The 26321-nt window shown below is 47.8% G+C and overlaps 1 protein-coding gene across 2 annotated transcripts in view; it reads left to right on the top strand.

Moving 5' to 3' along the window:
• LOC146808928 (interferon-inducible GTPase 5-like) overlaps positions 1-22460 on the top strand; it is a 32506-nt gene extending 10046 nt beyond the window's left edge. For both annotated transcript variants that reach the window (XM_085615732.1, XM_085615733.1), the window contains exon 2: positions 20928-22460. In XM_085615732.1, the coding sequence (XP_085471858.1) occupies positions 20933-22168 (1236 nt within the window). In that variant the 5' untranslated portion in view covers positions 20928-20932 and the 3' untranslated portion in view covers positions 22169-22460. The remainder of the gene's footprint in view (positions 1-20927) is intronic.
• The last annotated feature ends 3861 nt before the right edge of the window (positions 22461-26321 follow it).

Genomic DNA, 26321 nt, shown 5'->3' on the forward strand with positions numbered 1-26321 from the left:
GACTTTCGATGCATTGGCAGCAGCCCTGACATTCTGGACCCAGGGCATTTGAGCCCCTTTGAGATGGCCAGTTGGCCAGGGGGACTAGGAGGTTTGTAGGGCGCCAGGCCCTAATGTGTTTATGTGGTGCTAGGAAATGTATTTCATGTAGTATGATTTACGGACCCTGTTCTGGCTACCTCTAAATGTGTTTTTTATGATTATGATGTTGTCTTCAATACTATGGTTTATGCTAGTGAGATTATATTCCACCCTGTGCTTTGTGCCCCTAATGTTGGTGATACTTAGGAGGTTAGGGTCTAATATTAGACTGTTGAGATTATGGGCGTACAATGCGTTTGGCTCCTAATGTGATGCTGTGCATAATGTGGTTTATGTTACAGGCTGATGCTAAGTACAGTTATTACTAGTGGTTACTGGTTGTACGTTTATGATCTGTTTTACTGTTACTAAGTTTGCTTTATGATGGCTCTGACAGCGGTCCAGTTGGCCCTGTCATGTGTAAATAATTCCCTTGTAAATATGATCTAGTGCCAGGTGGCACCATGTATATTATGTGATTACCTAGGTGAAGGGCCCATCAAATACCAGCGGAATCATATAGTCTCCCAAGCAGTAAAGCCTTCTTGACTACTGGAATCTGTGCCCCCATCTTCCTCTTACACCGCTCTATCTTCAGTCCTATCTTGTTGAATCAGTCCTGTTCTGAAGTAACAACCTGTTCCTAATCGCCTCACTTCCCTGACTGCACATTAGTTCAGATCTCTTCACCCGACGTCTAGAATATGTGCCCACTTCTGGTCCTTATACTTCTCCTCACCACCGCTTTCCTAGTAACACCCTTCTCATATCCCCACCACCCTCCTCCTCCTCAGTTTCCCAACATGGCCACCACTCGAGTTATGTCTGAAATTAATTGCTACAAAATCATTTACCCTTCTAACCTGACTAAAGCTTCAGCAAAACGATTCAAGCATAACACCATTGAATGTTTCCCTGATTCCCTTTTTGTTGATCAATTTTACAATGGTCGTTATGGGAGGCTCAAAAACGATTTCATTTTTTTCACTCACGACATCCCCTCTTGGTCCACCAGCTTTTACAATTCCCTTAACGTCACCTCCTCCTCCTCTTTCCCTCATTGGAAGCAGCTACATATTTCCCCCTCTGCGTGTTTCAACGGCTCCCTCACTATTTCACTCTATAACAACGGTACTGTCATGATCCAAGCCAAAGACACCTGTCTCTCTCTCTTTGACCACCTCTTCCCTTCCCTACTCCCCTCCCCTGCGACTGGGTTATCCCTTGACTCTTCATCTAGCTCCACCAATTACTCCCTTTCTCCTCCCCTGACCCCCCTACTCTCCAATAGGCTGCACCCTCGAGAGGCACAAGTCGACCCTCTTCCCTCCCCCTCCCCTGTGCCCTCCCCTCCCATTCTTCCCCCTCACAGTATGCCCCCCCTTCATCACTTCAGCCTTACCTCTAGCTAACACGCTCCTCGTCCAATCTGCACCGTCCCGGTACTCCAATCTCATCTCCTCCCCCCTATCCCTACCTGCCACCCCCCTTTTTAGTCCACCTCTCCTTCAACCTTCTCCCCTAGTTAACTTTCCTTACGTTCCCCTTTTTCCCTCATCTTCTCCTCTTTTCTACCCCCTCCTCCCCTCGCTATGTACCCCGATTTCTCCACAAACCCATTGCATCTCTCTCCTAACCCCCACTCCTCCAGTAATGCTGTGCTATCCCCTTTTCCCCCCTTGGTAACCCTTTCCCTCCCTCGGGCCTTGCAGAACCACTTCCTTTCTTCAACTTCCCTATCTCCCAACCCCCTCACTCTGCCAGATGCCTGTTCCCTCACAGCCACCTCACCTAGCTGACAGGACCTCTCCAACCCCCTCCCCTTTTTTCCTCCCAAACCTCCTTCATCCCTATGACTCCACACATTCCTCCACTCTCCTTCCGCCCCACCGCCGCGCTCCTTTCTTATCTCCCCCTAATTATGTCCTTAATTCCTATCCTTCTTGCAACGCCAACAAAGACAACTCTGCTTTCATCTCTGGTGCACCAATGCCTGCTCTCAACCACTACCTTTCCCCACCTCTGAACCCTGTACCCCAACTCCCCTCCCGTTCCCCCACCTATCGCTGCCTTCTACCGCCAAGAGCACCCCCTCCTGTTGCCATCGAGCCACCCAACATGCCGTGCTCTGCCCTACTCTCTGTGGAAAATAAGCTAGGCTCTCTTATCACCTCCATCTCCCAACTTGAAGCTACCATTTCACTTTTAAGCTCCAAGATTTCCACTTTTCCATACACCTCAATTCCTTTGGAAAACACTCACCTTCCCACGCACCTCGCCCCCACACTTCATAATAGCCAAGCATAACCTGTCATCTGTAAACATCGCAAACTCACACAAGCCCTCGAACGCCACCCTTCTTCCACTTTCATCTCCAAGTAACCCTACTATCTACACTATTCCGACCATCTCCTCTGTCAGAACCACTCATCCACCTAAACCCTCCCGAGCACCCTCGTATAAGTACAATATCCCCATCACCCCTCATAGTCCAAGTGCCCCCGTCACCAAAACAGTCTTGACAGAGCTGCGCTGTCTGCTCCACAACTGCAGATCTGCAATAAAACACAAACTTGAAATCTCCGATACCATCATCCTTCACAATATTGACATGGTCTTCCTCACAGAGACCTGGTTCAACGATATCTCTCACTCTGTTTGATCTCCTATTACCCACAGGCTAGTCTATATTTAGAAATGACAGAATTGACAAAGTTGGGGGAGTTGTTGCAGTCATCTTTAGAAACTCCCTTCAACTTAAAGCTTTTCCTAACAGCTCCTTCCGCACTTTTGAATGCCTGTCTCTTGAGCTTCAATTGCACCACCGCTCACCCCTCAGATTCCATGCCATTTACCGCCCGCCTGGTAGCATCCCTTCGTTTATGGAGGAACTCACTGACTTCATCAGCGACCAATACTCGCAAAGTGACAATCAGATCTTCGTGGGTGACTTCAATGTTCACTGGGGCTCGCCTCAAGACTCTTCTGCGAATTTGCTGGCCACCTTCCTCTGTGCAAACGATCTTATCCAACACTGCACAGAAACAACACACTCTAAGGGCTCAATCCTGGACCTTGTTATTTCTAAAGCAGGCTTGCTGACTATCACTACCCCTATTCATGTGGACTGGCCTGACCACCTCCTCATCCCATTCTCTCTTCACCTATCACACTCTATAACTCTCGGCCAACCTAAGAGGGCTACTTCCTGGTTCCGTGACACTAAAAATATTGACCTTGGTACCCTCTGTGATTCAGCTTTGCTATTACTTCCAAGGCTAGACCCAAACCTAGCTGTTAACAAACTCACCTCCCAATGCCTCACAGTCCTTGCAGTCGAAATCAATAATGTCACTCCTCTCCAAAGCAAAAAGAAAAGTCCTACTCCCTCAGCACCTTGGTTCAACAAATCCCTCCATGAAGAGAGGAAGTACCTAAGAGTCCTTGAGAAACAATGGAGACACGCACCCTCCACCGATAATTTGGCCACGCTTCGTTCAGCAAGATCCAAGTACCACAAGCACATCTTCCTTGGAAAAACGTCGCACTTCAGATCCCTCCTCGACTCAGCCAAAAATAGACCCAAAAAACTATTCGATCTCATCAAGAACCCAAACTCCTCTCCCCAACCTCCAAGTTGGAGGATTCTACAAAGAAAGCAGCGGCATTCGCTATATTCTTTGACGAAAGAGTGAAATCACTTGTGGATCAGGTCATTCATCCTGCCCCTACAGAAGAGCGCAAATCCTTAACCATTTGGCAGAACTTTGACCCCATCTCTGAAGATGCCCTCCTCAAATGCATCCTCGATACAAAGCCCTCCAACCATTCTCTTGACCCCATCCCTAGTGCCATTGCCATTGACTTCTATACCCATTCTCATTCCTATTGGACCACTCTGGTCAACCTCTCCCTCTGTCAAGGCTCCCTTCCTGTTTCCTTCAAAACTGGGCAGGTCACCCCTCGGCTTAAAAAACCCACCGCTGATGCGAACGACCTCAACAACTTCCACCCCATCACTAACCTACCTTTTCTTGCGAAAATCACAGAAAGATGTGTAGTGAAACAACTCTCTCGTCATATCAAGGACAATGATCTTCTTGACAATTTCCAGTCCGGCTTCATTCAAAACTGCAGCACTGAAACAGCCCTGCTGCAAGTGATTGATGACGCGCTGCGGATACTCGATTTGGGGGAGTCTTGTCTTCTAATTCTCCTTGACCTTTCTGCAGCCTTTGACACTGTCAATCACAACACTGTCCTTAACACTCTTCAACAGAGAATGGGCATGAAGGGCACTGTGCTTAAATGGTTTGCCTCCTTCCTCTCTGATAGATCCCAAATGATCAAAATAGCGAACAGTCTTTCATCTCCTTTGGCGGTCGGTCAAGGTGTTCCTCAAGGCTCTATACTTGCACCCACATTGTTCAATCTCTATTTAGAACCATTGGGAAATCTCCTTAGTAAATCCGAGATCCACTATCATCTCTATGCGGACGACACTCAAATCTACCTTAAGGTGGCCTCCACTCACGATCTCTCCATCCTAAGCTCTACTCTCGACTCCATTCAAAACTGGATGTTAACACATCAACTGATTCTGAATTCCTCCAAAACTGAATTCCTCCTCCTCTCCTCCTCACTTTCTCCTCCCCCGGTTCAATCATGGATGGATCAGATGAATCTACTTAACAATAAACCCATCATAGTCGACAGGGCAAAATCCCTTGGTGTCATATTCGACAAAAAACTCAAATCTACTCTCCCACATCAATTCCATTGCAAAGTCTGCTCGATACCAACTGTGCCTTCTTTGGGGGATTCGTCACTTCTTCCCGGAGCAAGACTTTAAAACCCTGGTCCAATTGCTGGTTCTCTCCAGATTGGACTACTGCAATTCTCTTCTTGCTGGCCTCCCCAAATCCCACCTGTCCCCCCTTAAGTCTGTTCTCCATTCAGCAGCTCGTTTCATATATGGGGCCAAAAGAAGCGACCACATCACACCCATTTTATCCACCCTCCGTTGGCTTCCCATCGAGGCAAGATCTGTCTACAAGACTGCCTGTATCACCCACAAAGTCTTGCACTCCTCCTCCCCTCGCTACCTGGCGAATAAACTGAAACTCTCTGGAGGCTCTAGACCATCACGTAATGCAGAAAATGTATTGCTTGATCCTCCCACTTTCAAGAAGGAAAGATCGATGGCCCAATCCTTTTCAGGCAACGCGGTGAGAATCTGGAACTCACTTCCGCCTCAGCTCCGGACCACAACCTCTTCCCAGGCCTTCAAAACTGACCTCAAAGTTCTCCTCCTTTAAAGACACTTCCAAATTTAATTCACGCCCTCTCTATTATCTGAAGGATGTCCTTCCATTATAGGAAATTCTGTTATCCATGCCTATAGAAGTGCCTTCCCAGTGTGTTCTTGTGTTTTGAGTGTCTGCCATTTAGTGCAGTATTATACATCTACTTGTACTTTGTACTCTTTTGTAACATGCACACATGTCACCTTTCCTTTTGTAACGTATTGTTTGCTACCTCTTGTATTTTGTTTGCTTTTGATACATGCACAACTGCCACCATTGCCTCATGTAACGTAACGTTTGTTTTTGTGTTTTGAGTGTCTGCCATTTATTGCAGTAGTATACCTCTACTTGTACTTTGTATGCTTTGTAACATGCACACATGTCACTTTTTCCTTTTGTATCGTATCGTTTGCTACCTCTTGTATTTTGTTTGCTCTTGATATTTGCACAATTGTCACTATGGCCTCATGTAACGTAACGTTTGCTTTTGTAACATGCTCACTTGTAATTTTCTCCTCATGTATCAGTACTTTTCCTATTGTGAAGCGCTCTGACACCTTCGGGTAAAGTCCGTGCTATATAAAAACGCATTAAATAAATAAATAAAATAAATAAAAATACAAAGCGTTGCCAAAGAAAACCACATGATGTCAGTATTGCATGTTCTTCGTAATTTAAAAAATGTGAGAAGGTGTTCAGCAGCATCACGAGTGGCTATCAGAGGGTGGAAAGCAAAGGATCACGGAAAACGGCTCCAATGAGCTAGTTTAAACGGGAATGATGACCAGTCAAAGCTAGACTAAACGTTACAGTGCTGTTTCACTTCGGGCGAAATATATTAGTCTCTGATCATAATTAAAACGCAAGTGTTCAGTCACAATGTACACAGATCGCTGCACGTGTACTTTTAGTGGGCCATTATTTCCCCCAAAACTACGATAATAATATAGCATTCAGTCGCGCGGGGTTGGGGGCCAGGGAATTAAACATAAAACGGAAAACTTACCTCACAGCCGGTCCGCGACACCTCTGCTCCCCTTGGCACCTTCACGAACGGCACTGACTGGAGTGGACTGGCAACCCCTCTCAGCCAATCCTGGCGCTGCTGGCTTAGGGCACGGTTACTACTCGCCCGCCTGCCCATTAGGAGACCGAGGTTTGAGCCTTTGCTCAACCCTTGCTCTCCTAATGGGCATGCACCAGCCAGAGCAGACACTAGTGCGCATGACTGGGCACGGCGGAAAAGTTCGCCCACCTTCCCCACTCATGCGCACTTATGCTGCTGCCTGTTGCCCCTGGTCTAACAATCATGTCAGTCAACATAACGCCGGACCGCCCACCCCCTTCAGACTCTGAAGGGGGTGGGCGGTCCGACGTCATGCTGACTGACATGATTGTCAGTTCTCCCTCGGCGTCTTTGAGCTTAAGTAAACTGACTACTTAAGTTCAAAGACGCTGAGGTAGCTGCGGGCGGGGGGGCTACGCCCCAACGGACGCACCGCGCCTGCTGTCTTGTGTGTCTGTGCGCCCTCATACCCGGGCAGCTGTATGTCTGTTAGTCTGTGTGCACAAGCACGTGTACATTGATTTGTATATACAGAAAGACACCCACAGACGTTCTGTGGCACAGGTGGTACAGATAGTGTGCGCCTCTCTCACATGGAGCAGATGTACCACAGACTGCGGCAGCTAAAGCTTGCCTCAAGCTGATAGAACAGTACGGCACAAGTAACAGCATACTACACATACTGTACCACACTATAGCACTATTGCAGGCTTCCCTTGTGTCCCAAAACAGGTATGGTGTGGCAGGAGCAGCAGCAGTGCAAGCTTCCCCTGTGTCCCAATAAAGTAGAGCAGGCGCAGCAGCAGTGCAAGCTTCCTGTGTACCAGAATATGTACAGCAGGGGCAGCAGCAGTGCAAGCTTCCCCTTAGTCCCAGAATACGTACAGCAGGGGCAGCAGCAGTGCAAGCGTCCCCTCTGTCCCAGAATACGTACAGCAGGGGCGGCAGCAGTGCAAGCTTCCTCTACATCCCAGAACAAGTACAGCAGGGGCAGCAGTAGTGCAAGCTTCTCCTGTGTCCGAGAACGAGTACAGCAGGGGCAGCAGCAGTGCAAGCTTCCTGTGTACCAGAATACGTACAGCAGGGGCAGCAGCAGTGCAAGCTTCCCCTCTGTCCCAGAATACGTAGCACTAGTTCAGGCTTCCCTTGTGTCCCAAAACAGGTATGGCGTGGCAGGGGCAGCAGCAGTGCAAGCTTCCCCTGTGTCCCAAAAAAAGTAGAGCAGGTGCAGCAGCAGTGCAAGTTTCCGTTATGTCCCAGAATATGTACAGCAGGGGCAGCAGTAGTGCAAGCTTCCCCTCTGTTCCAGAATAAGTACAGCAGGGGTAGCAGCAGTGCAAGCTTCCTGTGTACCAGAATATGTACAGCAGGGGCAGCAGCAGTGCAAGCTTCACCTCAGTCCCAGAATACGTCCAGCAGCGGCAGTGCAAGCTTCCTATGTACCAGAATATGTACTGCAGGGGCAGCAGCAGTGCAAGTTTTCAATGTACAAGAAGTATAGCAGGGGCAGCTGCTGTGCAAGCTTCTCCCGTGTCTGAGAACGAGTACAGCAGGGGCAACAGCAGTGCAAGCTTCCTCTACATCCCAGAACAAGTACAGCAGGGGCAGCAGTAGTGCAAGCTTCTCCTATGTCTGAGAATATGTACAGCAGGGGCAGCAGCAGTGCAAGCTTCCCCTCTGTCCCAGAATACGTACAGCAGGGGCAGCAGCAGTGCAAGCTTCCCTTATGTCCCAGAATACGTACAACAGGGGCAGCAGCAGTGCAAGCTTCCTGTGTACCAGAATATGTACAGCAGGGGCAGCAGCGCAAGCTTCCCCTCTGTCCCAGAATACGTACAACAGGGGCAGCAGCAGTGCAAGCTTCCTGTGTACCAGAATATGTACAGCAGGGGCAGCAGCAGTGCAAGCTTCCTGTGTACCAGAATATATACAGCAGGGGCAGCAGCAGTGCAAGCTTCCCCTATGTCCCAGAACCAGTACAGCAGGGACAGCCACAGTGCAAACTTCCTCTACATCCCAGAACAAGTACAGCAGGGGCCTGTTGTGGGTGCTGGAGGATCGGATGCACCGGTGGAAGCTTTTTTTTAAGGGGAAGTGGTGTGTTAGGCTCAGTGCCAGAAGGTGGACTAGGGTGCAGTTTGGGTGCGGTCTGATAAAAGCGGTAGACTTGGAGGTCTTCCGTGGTTTATCAGGGCCAAACACGTGTTTCCAGTGGGCGGACAACGCCTGCTCGTTGTTGCAGTGACCTAGGTAGAGTGATCAAGGGATACATGGATATGGGAATGCGGTCGCCCTAGCGTGTTTAACAATACAGTAAAGCTTCATCTGTATGCCTATGCACGTATATATTGTCATAGCTTGGTTCTTTACCGTAATTGTGCTATATTCTGATTATATATTAATTATCCATTGATAGAAGGAACGCTGATCGGTTCCTTGCCGTGCAGTCTATATACCCCATAAAGCCTTTCTGCACTGAGCAGTGCCAATCTTTGTCTGTTTAGGCCTTTGGTTGGCTTCCCTTCTCACACACTGCCAGGGTATCCTCGTAGTGCTCGCTTAGCAGCACCCACAACATTTGATCATCATTTAGCTTCTGAAACTTTGTGATTTACTCTTTGTATTTGGTACAGTGGGTATGAGCGTGATTGTGCTTCTTGTATAAGATCCATTGCTCATTGCTCGCAGATCCCGCCTTCCAGATCTGTGTGTCTTCATGTTTCTGATTGTATCCAGTAGCCTCTTACTTTTTACTTGGCCTTTGAGTATGGTGTCTTTAAATCTTGTTTATTCTGCAAGTCCCTCTTCAATGTTCTGTAACATTTAGTCTTGTTTCATTAGCTCATTATTTGTTTCCTTCATAGGTTTATGTAGTCATTCAGCTGCTTCATGTCAGTGATGAAAATGATAATTTTTATTGTATTGTGTGTTTTTGGCTTGAAAGTGGTTGGCTACAGATCACTTGCTTTTAGAGAGCGCTGAAATGTCATTAGCATTTGTTGTAGGCAGCAGTAAAGGGGCTGTGCCAGTGTCTGCTCTGCGTGCGTTGTTGGTGGTGTTTCTGTGGACTTTATAATCCTGATAGACAACAGTAGATGTCTTTCTCCTGCTGGTTTTCTCAATGCCTCGGTTCAGAGTGGGTCCCCAGACTTCACTGCTGTCAGCTAGTGTTAGTGGTAGTTGTGCTGATGGCTCATATCGTCTTGTTTGGATTGTGTGGTATACATTGCTTAAATTGCTTTTTTCTGGAGAGCTTTTGTAGCTTGTGAAAAGTTTCGCAGGCAACAAGGATTCGTGGCAGATAGTTTTAGTTCCCTGTATGTTTCGGGGCTCATGCTTGAAATAAAAAGAACTTTATTTACAGGGTCTTATTACGAGCTAAGGTGTTAAATAACAATGCCACGGGGTGCGTTATTTATCGGGTGCAATAAATAACACCAGTTACGAGTTCATGTGGAATAACATGGGGACTTTGGTGTCTAATGCACCAAAATCCAAATGAAACGGTAAATACTGTATGTTTGCCATTGTAAATTTCGGCAGGTTTGACCTGCCGAAATTTAACAAAGGTTGGATTTATTTAACTCCTACAACAATTATAATATGTGTTAATACCTTCAGACTCATAATTCAGGAGTTTACATACGCGTCCGAATATTAGGAGGAACTCATAGTCAGTCCCACTGCTGTTTCTTCTTTCTTTTTCATTCTGCTTTGTGTATTTTTATCGACCAGACACTGTAGTGCCCCCCAGCCAACTTGGACTAAATACTTGGGCAGGGCAAGCTCTTAATACTTTGTGGATGTGGACATGATTGCGCTCAGAAATATATCTGGAGAGATTGCTTTTTGGAAAGACCACAAAACGCGTGGCTGTGATAATTTGGGCGAATGTTGTATATCAGATTTTGCACAGGCATTTCATAAACCGGTGCACAAGTGTTTACATTTTGCATGTAATCCACTGGTGGTTCTTATGTCAGCTGACGGACTATGTCATTTGACTGATTATGCGCTATTGACTGCCTATGCCAGTTGGCTGACTATGTCCTGGATGACCGACAGTAACAGAGTTCATTCTCAATACTTACTCTCCACAACACCTCTCACAGAGCATCAATCAATCATACCATTTGTAAAGCGCACTGCATACCCGCGAGGGTCTCAAGGCGCTGGGGGGGGGGCTGCTACTGTTCGAAGAGCCAGGCCTTGAGAAGTCTTCAGAAGGTCTGCCGTAGGCGGATGGGGAGGATGTTCCATGTCTTGGTGGCGAGGTGGGAGAATGATCTGCCGCCGGCGGTCACTCTTAGGATGTGGGGGACGGTGGCGAGGGCGCGGTCTGCGGAGCGGAGCTGGCGGGTGGGGGTGTAGAGGCTGAGTCGGCTGTTGAGATACGTTGGTCCGGTGTTGTGGAGTGCCTTGTGTGCGTGGGTGAGGAGTTTGAAGGTTATTCTCTTGTTGACGGGGAGCCAGTGCAGGTCTGTCAGGTGGGGTGTGATGTGGCTGCGGCCAGGGATGTCGAGGATCAGGCGTATGGAGGCGATCTTGATGCGTTGAAGCCGTTTTAGGAGTTTGGCCGGGGCTCCTGCGTAGAGTGCGTTTCCGTATTCCAGTCTACTGCTGACGAGGGCCTGGGTGACCTCCTTCTTGTTTCGGTGGGGATCCACTTGAAGATCCTACGAAGCATGCAGAGGGTGTTGAAGCAGGAGGAGGAGACGGCGTTGACCTGCTTCGTCATGGAGAGGGTAGAGTCGAGGACGACCCCTAGGTTGCATGCCTGGGCAGTGGGTGTTGGGGGTGTTCCTAGTGCAGTCGGCCACCAGGAGTCGTCCCAGGACGAGGGGATGGATCCGGGGATGAGGACCTCCGTCTTGTCCGAGTTTAGCTTCAGTCGGCTGTTCCTCATCCAGTCGGTGACGGCCTTCATTCCTTCGTGGAGGTTGGTTTTGGCAGTGTGGGTGTCCTTGGTGAGGGAGAGGATCAGCTGGGTGTCATCAGCGTAGGAGGTGATGTTGAGGTCGTGCGATGTGGGCAAGCGGTGCCATGTAGACGTTGAACAACGTTGGGCTGAGGGATGAGCCTTGGGGTACGCCGCAGATGATCCCAGTGGCTTCGCAGCGGAAGGGGGGGAGGTGGATGCTGTGTCCTCAAGTGGGTCCATCCAGTTATCTGGCATTTGTGTAGTGGTGAACTGCATCATGGCACGTTAACTCCTCCCCTCCGAGGGGTTGGATGCAGACATGTATGCATGGTGATGTGTGTGACTGCAGTCTGATCTTGGTGGGGAGAGTTGGGTGAGGTGTGTAAGTTCTGATACGTGCTCGCTAACATGCACTGGTGGTATGCACACTTATATTTAAAGCATGTATGGGCACAGGACAGACCACGCTTCATGCAGTTTTATTGCACCTGCAGGTCAGTGAGTTTTCATTTGGAAGGTGTATTATCTTCTTGTGTTTACTAGTTCCATTGTTGCTGAGGGTTGTCTTGTGGGTCGCTGAAAGATCACTTGCTGGCCAGGAAATGTAACTATCCAAGTTGTTACATCCTTCCCAGAATGGTAGGTGGTGGTCTAGTTTCCTCATCTGGATGTAGTGGGTGTTCCACAGGTGGCTCGTGTAGGACTGTGTTGGACCATGTCATGTTTTTTAGAGTGTCACCGTGCAGCTGCACACTGGGCGCCGTTAGATCCAGGGGTTTCAACCATGGATGTGAGCAGCATCGCTTCCATCTCTCTTGAGAGCACGGAGTGAACGGGGACATCTGCAGCAGGGCTGGCAGCTAGGATCACACAGAGGCCATTGGATGATGCTTTTGGTTTGAATAATATACAGAACATGTGCACAGAGATGGATGGTGCCACAGGGAAAGCAGAAAGATCCAGTATGCCTATTGGGAAGACGCAGAGGATGAGCCTCATCTCAACGCAAAGGTTCTTTTTTCGACATTTAAAGGGCCATGGACAGAAAGATTAGAGAAGCCACTTTTCTCCTCTAAATAAGTTCCTGGTGAGGTGAGATCTGAGTGCGACTTTATGTCCAGGAATAGAGCGCTTCAACCATAACGTGGGACCAGTTGGAGTGGCTTTGCTTGGAGAAGCCTGGCTCAGAGTTGTACTTGATTTGAGAAAAAAAATGCTGTGATTTAAATTTCTTCTAAAGAGCACTGCGCCAACGCTGCTGAATGCCAGCGCTGCTAAACTTCAATTGCAAAAAGAACAATTGATGGACAGAATGTAGAACAATGTCATACATTCACCCCAGTACAGAGATCTGGGCCTAAATCTATCGGTTTTTTTTGCTCACCATGCAATTCCAGTTTGAACCCAGCTATATGCAAATCAGTCTTGACCCTGTGCCTCGTGGGAACAGCCCAGCCCGAACTGCCAAGCCAGGTCCTCCCTGGACTGGAAACAAGCATCCTAGGACCGGTTTCGGGGTTTCACCCCTCTTCAGCCAGAATAGCTTGATTCCAGTGGCATGGAGAGTACGGGACTCACGTCTGAGCATACCCATCCCACTCGGGGTGACCAATGCAAAAACAACAGTTGATGGACAGAATGCAGAACAATGTCATACATTCACCCCAGTACAGAGATCTGGGCCTAAATCTATCGTTTTTTTTTGCTCACCATGCAATTCCAGTTTGAACCCAGCTATATGCAAATCAGTCTTGACCCTGTGCCTCGTGGGAACAGTCCAGCCCGAACTGCCAAGCCAGGTCCTCCCTGGACTGGAAACAAGCATCCTAGGACCGGTTTCGGGGTTTCACTCCTCGCCGAATTTCAAGGCACATTCTGTGTTATGTCATCTCGCAGGTTCTGCTTCATCCCTGCACTCTCCATTTTCATTGTTTACCAGTCCTTGTCTTCTTCTTTCATCATCCCTTTTCTTCCTTTAACTCCGTGGCTCTGGGTCAGAGTGAGGACAAAGGATAAGTCCCGGTCCCAAAACCCTCCTTATTACTAGTCCCTTGTGATATAATAAACTAGTAATAAGGCAGGTGTGATACCCGTCCACCAAACTCTAAGCCAGGCCCTATGTCGCGGTTTGAAGGTCCAGGGCGGTGAATCCTGAGGCAGCCCTAGGTACTCACTTTTGTTGGAAGTATCAGTAAAGGAGGTTGGTTCAGTGATTGTTCTGATCGTGATATTTGAGGATGAGTATTAATGCTTTCTTCCTCCTTCAGAGCACGATCAGGAAAGCTTGCACTTAGCTTTGCTGTGCCTCTGTGTCGACTGACGCGACTACCCCTCCGACAACGGGAAGAAAGCGAATCTTAATGGACTTTGTGTCATCTGTGAAAAAGGGACTGGTGATCCCTCTGTTTAAAGGATCCAATGCCCACCCGCGCAATGTGAGCAATTATAGGCCTTGGCAAGATGCTAGGATCCCTGGTGAACCATCAGATCACCAGCCATGAGAACCAGAACAAGATTCTGCATCCCGCCCAGTCGAGCTTCCGTGCTGGTTTCAGCACAGAATTAGCCCTTCTTGGTCTCAAAGAATACATCAGGGGCAACCTCGATTTGCGGCAGAAGGCGGTGGCCATCTTGTTAGACCCTGCTGCCTTCTTGTTAGAGCCTTCCACCGCCTTCCATACTGTGTCGCACAGGATCCTTCTACAAAGGCTGGAGCAGGCGGGAGGTATGGGCCACACTCTGGAAAGGCTTCGCTCCTTTCTAGCAGACTGACAACCTTTTCCTCCCAGTCTAGAGCCATAGGCTGTGGTGTTCCTCAGGGTTAATCATGGAGCTCAACCCTTTTCGACATCTATATGGCCCCTTTATCTTTTGTTGCACAAAGTTGGGGAACAAACATAGGGGCTTATTTACAAGCCCCTTGCTCCGCCGGTGCACCACGTTGCGTGACGCATTGGTGGCGCAACTTGCTGCATGATATTTACAAGCACACGTAAAGCCACCCTGCGTGGCTTTACATGTGCTTGTAAATATCGCCCCTTTTCACACAACACTTTGCATGTTATGGGGTGTGAAATGGGTGTTGCTGTGGGTGTTCCCACGCAACACCCGTGTCCACTGATGCATTTCCATATTTACAAGCAATCGTAAACCTGGAAATGCGTCGGAATGCTACGCCATGGGTGGCGTAGCGAGGAGCGCACACAGGAGAAATGTTTTCATTTCTCCTTGTTTTTTTCCTCTTTCAATGCGTGCTGCGTTCTACAGCACGCATTGGAAGAGGAAATCACCTCAATTGATTGTTTTTGTGCAGGAAGGTGCCCATTCCTGCACAAAAACAATCATCCCGTGACGCGGTCATTCTTGCACCATGGTGCAAGGGTGCCTGCGCTGGCGCATGGCAGCAGTTTGTACCAGCGCAGGGAAGAGCACAGAGATGCAACATATTGTGGTAAATATGTCGCATCCCTGTGCTTCGAAACGAACGCAGTGCAGTAAAATGACTTGCGGAATCGTGCTGCGTTAGTTTCTCGTAAATAGGGCTCATGTCTCTCACGCGGATGACACTCAACTAATGCTATCCTTCCATCAGCTTAATGACACTTTAATTGGGGACTTTCAGGGCTGTCTTGCATACATTGCTCAGTGGATGCACAACAGCTGTTAATAACTCAATTCTGACAAAACAGAAACTTTGATGTTTGGCTCAGTCTCCACTCTCGACGCACTGAGTCTCTGGCCATCTGAGTTATGGCCTGCTCTCACTCCTAACACAGTTGAATCCGGGAGTCTTGATGAACATTGCATTTGCCTTCAAACCCCACGTCAAGGCCACCACTGCTACCTGCTTCAGTCTGTTAAAATCCCTGCGAAAGCTTTTACAATCTCTTCCCCTGACACCCGCAAGGGCATTGTGCATGCGCTAATCACCTCCAGGTTGGATTATGCCAACATACTTTACCTATTTCCCCTCAGAATCTGCTGTCACGTTTGCTGCGTGTACAAACGTCGCAGCAAGCTCATTTGAATATCCCCAAAAGTCAGTTATTGGACAAGGGCACAAAGAGCTACACTGGCTTCCAATCAATTCTAGGATATAATTCAAAGCGATAATGATTAATCACAGAGCACTCCACCAGAGGGGTCCTAGCTACATCCTGGACAAGTTTACACAGTATTCTCCTGCTCGGCCCCTACGCTCTTCCAGCCACAACCTATTGTGCATCCCTAGATTCCGCAAAGCCAGATCTGAGGCAGGTACTTTTCTATTCTGGCTCTTGGATTTTGGAATGCCCTTCCACCCCCCCCTTCGTGCCATCTCCAGCGAAAGCCTGTTCAAAGCACAGTTGAAAACAGTGCTGTTTGGTGAGCTGTAACCTTTGGTCCTTCTTGACTTACACGAGCACCAGGACTTCTGAAGCAGTAGTTGCACTCTACAAATATTTCTTCATTCATCCATACCATATAGTCGAATAAATGACCGTGTGCCCTGAACTTTCCTCTCCCCTCTAGAAAAGAAAGAGACCCAAATCTGAATGCCTCACTCACCCTGCATGAGAACTTATCTAGAAAGCAGCCCTGGACTGTACCCCACCACACCCACACTCTGCAGGACATCTTATCTAGAAAGCAGCCCTGGACTGTACCCCACCACACCCACACTCTGCAGGACATCGTATCTAGAAAGCAGCTACCCCACCACACCCACACTCTGCAGGACATCGTATCTAGAAAGCAGCCCTGGACTGTACCACACCACACCCACACTCTGCAGGACATTGTATCTAGAAAGCAGCCCTGGACTCTACCCCACCACACCCACACTCTGCAGGACATCGTATCTAGAAAGCAGCCCTGGACTGTACCCCACCACACCCACACTCTGCAGGACATCTTATCTAGAAAGCAGCCCTGGACTGTACCCCACCATACCCACACTCTGCAGGACATCGTATCTAGAAAGCAGCCCTGGACTGTACCCCACCACACCCACACTCTGCAGGACATCGTATCTAGAAAGCAACCCTGGACTGTACCCCACCACACCCACACACTGCAGGACATCGTATCTAGAAAGCAGCCCTGGACTGTACCCCACCACACCCACACTCTGCAGGACATCGTATCTAGAAAGCAGCCCTGGACTGTACCCCACCACACCCACACTCTGCAGGACATCTTATCTAGAAAGCAGCCCTGGACTGTACCAAACCACACCCACACTCTGCAGGACATCGTATCTAGAAAGCAGCTACCCCACCACACCCACACTCTGCAGGACATCGTAACTAGAAAGCAGCCCTGGACTGTAACCCACCACACCCACACTCTGCAGGACATCGTATCTAGAAAGCAGCCCTGGACTGTACCCCACCACACCCACACTCTGCAGGACATCGTATCTAGAAAGCAGCCCTGGACTGTACCCCACCACACCCACACTCTGCAGGACATCGTATCTAGAAAGCAGCCCTGGACTGTACCCCACCACACCCACACTCTGCAGGACATCTTATCTAGAAAGCAGCCCTGGACTGTACCCCACCACACCCACACTCTGCAGGACATTGTATCTAGAAAGCAGCCCTGGACTGTACCCCACCACACCCACACTCTGCAGGACATCGTATCTAGAAAGCAACCCTGGACTGTACCCCACCACAACCACACACTGCAGGACATCGTATCTAGAAAGCAGCCCTGGACTGTACCCCACCACACCCACACTCTGCAGGACATCGTATCTAGAAAGCAGCCCTGGACTGTACCCCACCACACCCACACTCTGCAGGACATCTTATCTAGAAAGCAGCCCTGGACTGTACCCCACCACACCCACACTCTGCAGGACATCGTATCTAGAAAGCAGCTACCCCACCACACCCACACTCTGCAGGACATCGTAACTAGAAAGCAGCCCTGGACTGTAACCCACCACACCCACACTCTGCAGGACATCGTATCTAGAAAGCAGCCCTGGACTGTACCCCACCACACCCACACTCTGCAGGACATCGTATCTAGAAAGCAGCCCTGGACTGTACCCCACCACACCCACACTCTGCAGGACATCTTATCTAGAAAGCAGCCCTGGACTGTACCCCACCACACCCACACTCTGCAGGACATCTTATCTAGAATGCAGCCCTGGACTGTACCCCACCACACCCACACTCTGCAGGACATCGTATGTAGAAAGCAGCCCTGGACTGTACCCCACCACACCCACACTCTGCAGGACATCGTATCTAGAAAGCAGCCCTGGACTGTACCCCACCACACCCACACTCTGCAGGACATCTTATCTAGAAAGCAGCCCTGGACTGTACCCCACCACACCCACACTCTGCAGGACATCTTATCTAGAAAGCAGCCCTGGACTGTACCCCACCACACCCACACTCTGCAGGACATCGTATCTAGAAAGCAGCCCTGGACTGTACCCCACCACACCCACACTCTGCAGGACATCTTATCTAGAAAGCAGCCCTGGACTGTACCCCACCACACCCACACTCTGCAGGACATCTTATCTAGAATGCAGCCCTGGACTGTACCCCACCACACCCACACTCTGCAGGACATCGTATGTAGAAAGCAGCCCTGGACTGTACCCCACCACACCCACACTCTGCAGGACATCGTATCTAGAAAGCAGCCCAGGACTGTACCCCACCACACCCACACTCTGCAGGACATCTTATCTAGAATGCAGCCCTGGACTGTACCCCACCACACCCACACTCTGCAGGACATCGTATGTAGAAAGCAGCCCTGGACTGTACCCCACCACACCCACACTCTGCAGGACATCGTATCTAGAAAGCAGCCCTGGACTGTACCCCACCACACCCACACTCTGCAGGACATCGTATCTAGAAAGCAGCCCTGGACTGTACCCCACCACACCCACACTCTGCAAGACATCTTAACTAGAAAGCAGCCCTTGACTGTACCCCACCACACCCACACTCTGCAGGACATCGTATCTAGTAAGAGGCCGTGGACTGTACTCCCCACTCACCCTGCATGAGACCTTATCTAAAAAGAGACACACCTGTGTGTCCCACTCACTCTGCGTGAGATCTTATATAGAAAGAGGCCATGGGCTGTACTCTCCACACACACTGCGTGAGACCTTATCTAGAAAGACACCCTGGGCTGTGCTCCCCACACACTCTGTGTGAGACCTTATCTAAAAAGAGACTCACACCTGTGTGTCCCACTCACTCTGCGTGAGACCTTATCTAGAAAGAGGCCCTGTGCTGTACTCCCCACACACTCTTTGTGAGACCTTATCTAGAAAGAGGCCCTGGGCTGTGCTCCCCACACACTCTTTGTGAGACCTTATCTAGAAAGAGGCCCTGGGCTGTACTCCCCACACACTCTGCATGAGGCCTTCTCTAGAAAGAGGCCCTGCATTGTACTTCCCACTCACCCTGCATGAGGCCTTATCTAGAAAGAGGCCCTGCATTGTACTTCCCACTCACCCTGCATGAGGCCTTATCTAGAAAGTGGCCCTGGATGGTACCCCACCACACACACCCACACTCGGCAGGACATCTGATCTAGCAAGAGGCCCTGCACTTTACTCCCTACTCGCTCTGCATGAGACCTTGTCTAGAAAGAGGCTATGGACTGTACTCTAGGAAGAGGTCCATAACTCTACTTGACTCTATCTGGAAATTGAGACCCATGTCTGTACTCTGTCCTTCACTCTGGTGAAAAAAGATGTCCAGGACCGCACTACCCCACTCCTCTAAAACAGAGCTTTGAACAGAGACAAAGCATTAGAGCAGTGTTTCATGATCCAATATTTGGTGGTTCAGGAAAGTCTAAGCAATAAATAAAAATTTCTTCAGATTCTATATTCATCTGGTCACATTTGTTGCGAGTCTAAGTCAGAGGTCAAATACCAAGCTATCTTCTGACAAATTGCTGCTTATGTGTTTTTTTTAACTTGGGGATTAGTGTTTACAAACTCCTCTCACTTTTCAGACAGACAAAGTAAAGTGAATTATGTGACCACCTGGTAAATAGTTCTCTTTACTCTATGAAAGGAAAGGCTGTAGGATGTCAGTTTTTTGTAACCCACAACAACATGTAGCTACCTGTAAATGAACTGTACGTATCAGGAGTTAGTACAGCAAAAATGAGCACATAGTTTTTGTAATTCTGAAGGGTGATGAAAACAAAGACTTTAATAGGATCAAAACAGACCAAGACACTTTACTTGGTGAGTCACAAATGGTAAACATTCACCGATCCTCGATTTCGACTTATTATCATTTGTGAACAATATAGTTTTATCAGTAAAACTGTATGTCTGTGCAAATTTATGGCCATTTCAATGGATAACGTGCTGTCTGTAAATTACAGTGCGCTACCACACTTTGCTTGCTTTGCATATAAAAATCGCCCAGCGCATGTCCATTAAAGCTAGGTGGGTCACACATGTTTGTTGTTCTAAAAATAGTTTTTAACAAGTTTGGGAAGCACTGTAGAAACTACACTTCCCATTTGCTCTAAGGAAGACCTGATGTAGAAAGACCCTGGCTGAATTGCAGGAGATGGTCACCACACCTCTACAAGGGATGTCTCAACAGAAAGACAAAATGCAATGTTGAACGGACATAGTGACATCATTTCCCTTGTCATCTCCAGGAGTAATGTTTCCAAGTGAAACCTAAATACGAAATGGCCTCTTCTATCTGTTGAAGCTATTTTTCCAAAGAGAAGCGAAACATTGAAAGTGCAAATAGATTACAGTTTGACGTTGCTATTACAAAAGTTCATGTATGCTTCACTCTCCATTCAATCCCTACAGAAGAGTCCCTTCGATGGAGAAGCCAAGGTTTGAATGGTCATGAGTGCACACACTAGAGACCATCCATCCCGGGAAGTTCAAATGATATAACGTTCTAGCTCTCGAGGTAATGCACCAGGAGAGAGTTTTGGCTAAAAACGGTGATCATCCTGTGGGGACATCAGTGCTTGATTGGGCACTGAGACTAAACTCCACTCCCTCTCCTCACAGGTGGTGAATCAAAAGAGGGGCTAGGCTGGTCTTTAAATGTGTCCACCTTGGACTATGCTGCGCACAGACACTGAACGCCACTTCATTCCCTCGAGTCCACTCCAAGAACATGCAGCATGGATAGGAGTCTGATTTGTTTTTTGTTTGAATCCCTTTTATTGAGTTTTAAACAAAGGTAAGGGGTTGACAAAGCAGGCCAAAATGCAGTGACATTCAGACATGGGTACAGTATGTAAAACGTTGGCCAGCAGTATTATACCACGGAGTGTGCAGTATACAACATTGTTATATCGAACAGTTAAGCAAACATCTGGCAATGCATAAAAAATAGGGCACACATACATTCCATCGCATGGGCGTCTCTGTTGACTGTTCATGTGGGGCCATCTGTAGGCGATGGAAAGGAGTCTGATGCAACATCTTGAACTCTCAATGTTGTCATTTTAATTCTGGTGTAGTGTGCTTATGATGGAAAGAACTAACAGCATATTCTCTCTCTTCTTTCCCTTTCTAAAGACAAGATGTGTGCCATGGAGATTCGGGAGCTGGACATGAAGGAAATGAGTACTATGATTCAATCCAAGGTGGTGTCGGAAGTCTCAAACCAGATCCAGTCCCTCCTGAGATCACTGGAGACCACCACGCTTGACATCGCCATTACTGGGGAATCCGGGGCAGGGAAATCCACCTTCATCAATGCCATACGCGACGTGGGTGATGAAGAGCCCGGAGCTGCTAAAACTGGTGTCACAGAGACCACCATGGTGACAGAGGGCTACCCACATCCAAAACTACCAACTGTTCAGCTCTGGGATCTGCCGGGCATTGGAACGCCCAACTTTCAGGCAACTGAGTACCTGCGGCAGGTGAACTTTGAAAAATACGACTTCTATATTGTCCTTGCCTCTGGACGTTTTCGTGAGAACCATGCAGACCTTGCAAGGAGCATCAAAGCAATGAACAAAAACTTCTACTTTGTACGATCGAAGATAGACCAGGATATGGAGGCATGCAAGAGAAGAAAGAAGGCCAACTTCTCAGAGGCGCAGGTACTCAATGAGATGCGTGAAGACTGCATCAGGAGCTTAGAGATGGTAGGTGTGGAGGACCCCAAGGTGTTCTTATTGTCTAGCTTTGAACTTCATAAATATGATTTTCAGAAGCTACACAGTACACTTGTTGATGAACTTACTGGACAGAAGAGGCATGTGTTACTTCTGTCCTTGCCTAACCTCACTGCTGAGGTCATCGAGAAGAAGAAGGAGTCACTGAAGAGACACGTTTGGAAGAAGGCCCTGAGCACCTGCATCATCTCCGTCCTTCCTAACCACCCCGTGGACTGCAGTATCCCTATGTTGATCGAGAATCTGAGCGGCTACCAGAAGCACTTCGGTCTTGATGACGAGTCCCTTCTAGCACTGTCCAGAAGAGCCAATGCCACACCCAGCGACCTCAAGTGCCAGATCAAGTCTATGTTGGGGAAGGACATTTCAGAGCACAAGGTGCAGACAGTTCTCAAAGACGCTGCCCAGAGTGGGCAAATGGTGGCAAGCCTGGTGAGGAGCCGTGTGCCAATTCTGAGCCACATTGTTTCTGGGAGCATCTCCTTTGTGGCAGCATACACCCTTCTGAATAGTGCCCTGGATGAATTCTGCCAGGACACGCAGAGGGTGCTCAAGACCGCCTTTAGTGAGGAGGAGGTGGACATGGACCAGCCATATGAGGTGCCCGACCCAGGATATTTCTACTTTGACTAAAGTGCTGTACAGTATCAACACTTAAAGCAACCAGGAGTGGAACGACCCTCAGCAGGAGGTGAGCGCAGATGGCTAGATTAATTGACTTTTTCGATTTTCAGTTCCTTCTGACCTGCCACTTTATCTTGAATATGTTCTCTACCAGGAATTGCTTTATTGAGAGACTAAATATGCAAAGTCAATAGTCTTATTCAAACCCTAATGAGAAAGTCACAATCAAACACATCTATGAGTAATATTTCTATGTTTAACAAAATGTACAAGCATAACAATTAAACATCTCTAAATTATAGAAGAATTTGTTTGCTTTGTGTTTCTTTGTTATAGATAATTTACTTTTCTCAAGTTGAAGTAGTCTATGTCTTTTATTCTGCTGGTATAAAAGTTTGATCTTTTAATTTCAATCCTTTGCTGAATTTGCAGTTTAATATTTCAGTATGTATTTGGTCTCATATTTCCAAACAGACATATGTGAAAAAACTCTGCTTGAAACCTTCTTGGAAGAGGCAATTGGGTCATGGACTATGGACAAGATATTGGCTGTTTCTTACTAAACTAAGCATGGATGGACCCTGGAGCATTCCTTGATTTAATAAAACCGCAGTGATATTCATGAGTTGATTTATCCCTCTGAGAGACAACGGTTTTTAAGTTTCAACTGGTGGTAATCTCTAGTTGGGTATTACAAGGAGATTGGGTAGATCTGAGTGTCATGCCCATGCACAAACATCCAATGAGACTGAATTTAAAACATTTTGGCATGTACCTTTTGGTGCATTGGCCTGAGACTCGGGAAATGCTGTTCAAGCAACTCTAGTGCAAAAAATTGATGGATGGAATGCTTGAGTTAATCCCAGCTGCTGGTAATCATTCGGGACACATCCCAGTCCATCATTATTTTGCACTCCATGACACCTCAGTTTGAACCCAAACAATTGCAAATCAGTCTTAACCCTGCTCCAATAGAAACAGTCCTGCCCAAACCGCCAAGCCAGGTACCTCCTGAACTGGAACACGTCACCCAGACCTGTTTTTCTCTTTTTAGGGCTCATCAGTGGGGTACAGCTTGGTTCCAGTGGCACAGTATGTATGAACCCAAGCCTGAGTTTGTTTTTCAAGGTGAGGGAGTGTTTAGGCTAGGTCCCCTTTTTGTCTTTCCTCAATTACTGCTATAGAAAAGCTGATGACTGCTTGGTGCAGAGAAATTGTGCTCATGCGTTGGGTCCTTCTTCTTAGAGACCGCTCCAATGCTACCTCCTATGAGAAGCATCACTTTACATAAAGATTGTCTCTGGAGAGCAGGCTGAGAAAGACACTTGAAAGAGAACCACATGAAATCAGTTATGATGTTTTTAGAGAATGGATGTACAGCTGCTGCCTAGAAAATGTCTATAAAAATGGTGTTCAAACCATCCCATTTTGTCCCTGACCTTACAAGAGTAGCCCATCAAGGAAGAAAAGCCCTATGTGATCCCCTGTGAGTGTATCACCCAGGTGAAGTTGACGCTGACAGCAAGCGAAACTCAAAGGGAACCATATCTTGAGGGTGGTCCCACCATTCTCTGTGCGTGAGTCTTGACCATGAACTGACCCAAAGACTGTACTTTGCAAGACTAGGCTAAATCTGCTGTCCACTGTGACTGGGAAGCCTTGCACTCCTCGCCTTGCTACCATGAGAGTCCATTGCGGAAAGGCTTGTTGTTCTTGGCCCAATTCACAGAACATTAGTATGACGGACTCAAGTCCCATGGTTGCCGCAGTCTGCTCCATGCTCCATCTTCGCCCGAACAGAGTCTGATCACCCCCGTTGTCACGGTTTGTTATACCATTATTTATTTTTATTTTTTACATAATTTACTCTATTGCCCTTGATACCACATATGCCCTGTGAAATTGCTAGAAATAAGTCAATTTCCTTTTTCCTTTTTTTAAAGCATTAGCTGTTAAGTTCGAGAGTTGCACTTTCTTCAAGATCACACTGTTTTTGCAACTGATGCAGTTAGAATTAAAAAATCAGCTAATACTTTGGGCTTGAGTCACAGTAAATGTTCTCCTGTTCGTAGAACTAAAAATATAGCAGTAGTCCTCAGTGCTTAATTTGAGCTGGTGGCTGCTGGAGGGGCCCACCAGCACTTATTTTTCTGCATCAGACATTTGCTGAAGGCAAGAGAAAGAAAAACACACAAGTGGAAAGACAGAGGAAGAGAAAGACGCAAAAACTGTTACAAAGGTAGAAAACAGGAACCAGCAAGAGTGAGGTTAAGGGGCTGGGAGTGGATTAAAGAGGCGTGACTTGGATTCATGACAACACACTGACATTCAGTATCACCGCCCGCGGGCTTCTGGGCAGATATTTGAGCACCGGCATTCATTCTTTTACAAATTAACCACTGTAGTCCTTGAAATAGATTTCAGATGTATATTTCCAGGACTACTCCAACTTGCAAGCATTTGCTAGGAAGGACACCCTTTCCTGTATAGACCTGTGAAGTACACCAAATGTTTCCTCTCCTTTCCCCCCTGGAAAGGCACTTCTGGCTGCCTTTCACAAGCCTAGAAAGACCTTTGCAAGAAAAGAGGCTACCTGCCAGAGGTTCTTGGATGCTCACAAGCCTACTATCACTGCGCTTTTTAAGGCCCTCTCCAAAGAGTGAAGTGTTGTGGACCCTTTACATTCATCAGTGCAGTTTACTAACATTGAAGCCCTAGTCTCAGGGTCTGTAATTTACTCCTGTACATTCCTGCACACCTACCTTGTAGTTAGGTGAGCCAAGAGGTTTGGAATCCGATCCTTGGCCACTAAACCACATCTTCACCTAGAGTCATGTTCGGCTGTGGTGAAAGAAAGATGCCCCAACAAGTGGGTGGTAACTGTGAAAATGCAGGTGGGCTGTGGCAGTCGGAGAAGTGTCTGTCTAACACGTACTAAAGGGATTCCTAGTGGCTTCTCCATATGGTCTACTCCAACGCCAGCGGAAGACTTCTCAGCACAAATGCTAGTATTTTTTGTTTTTTTAGATGTTATTTGGCTTTTTGCAGACTCATGCTTGGCCAGAGTGTGTTTTTAAAAGACCCTTTTAAGCGGGCCCATCTGGCAGTGCCAGACTGCCCAAAAGACTAGTCCAACATTGGGTGGCTGAATTTCTCCTCGTTTCCTCACTTTTAATATAAAGTATACCGTTTTGCATTGTAGTTATGTCCTGTGAGTAGTAAAATAAACTTGTTCATGCATTTTTCTGTTGTGGCACAGTAACCTGCCAAACAGAGAGAGCACGGCTTCTTTAAAAAGCTGGAGTAAGCCACACAAAATCGGTGACTTCTTTTTAAGGGGCGCTGCATTTATCGGGGCCTTGCACCCAGCGCTAAACAGAGCCCCAGGATCTCCTTTGATCGTTGTATCCATGACCAAGAGTCCACAGATATCGCCTCGGCGGGGTGGGGGCAGTGGTGGGTTCTCTGGCACCAAAAAGTAATTGGGCCGAAAAAAGGACTGATTTCCAGGAGTGAGCTCCCTAAACCCAAGGCAGTCTTGGGGGGGGGGTAAATAAAAAGTGGATCCATAGGTTCAGAGGAGATGGTGATGGTGTACGTACTGTGAGACCTCACTAAAGTTATCATAGTCTTTGAGACTATGGTTTGGGAGATATCAGCTGATTGACCGGGCTAGCGACGATGTATGAGGGCTGAGGCTGAGACTGTGACACTGGCCGAGGTCTTGGACAACATTAAAGTCAACAGGGCCAATAGTTCTTTTGGAAGTGAGAGTTTATTGAAAGTCTGCGGTGCCATTCAAGGTGTCCAGAGAGTGAGATTTCATTAAAGTCAAATGGACATTGATTCTGGCCAAGATGTGAGTCTCTCTTGAAGAAACCACAAGGACTTCATTGAGGCATGCCAGTGCTAGAGACTCCATTAAAGCCAACCGGACCATTGAAACTGTTCAAGAACTGAGACTCCATTGAAGTTCACTGATGTCTACAGTGCAATCCTCCATTAGACTCAATGCCACCAAGAGTGCGACTGTCATGAGGTGTGAGATTCCATTGAAAGCCACTGATGTCCACAGTCAGCGTGATACTCCATTAGACTCAATGCCACCAAAAGTGACACTGTCATGAAGTGTGAGACTCCATTGAAGGCAATTGATGTCCAC

Source organism: Triturus cristatus, chromosome 7, assembly GCF_964204655.1.
Source record: "Triturus cristatus chromosome 7, aTriCri1.1, whole genome shotgun sequence".
Lineage (NCBI taxonomy): Eukaryota > Metazoa > Chordata > Amphibia > Caudata > Salamandridae > Triturus > Triturus cristatus.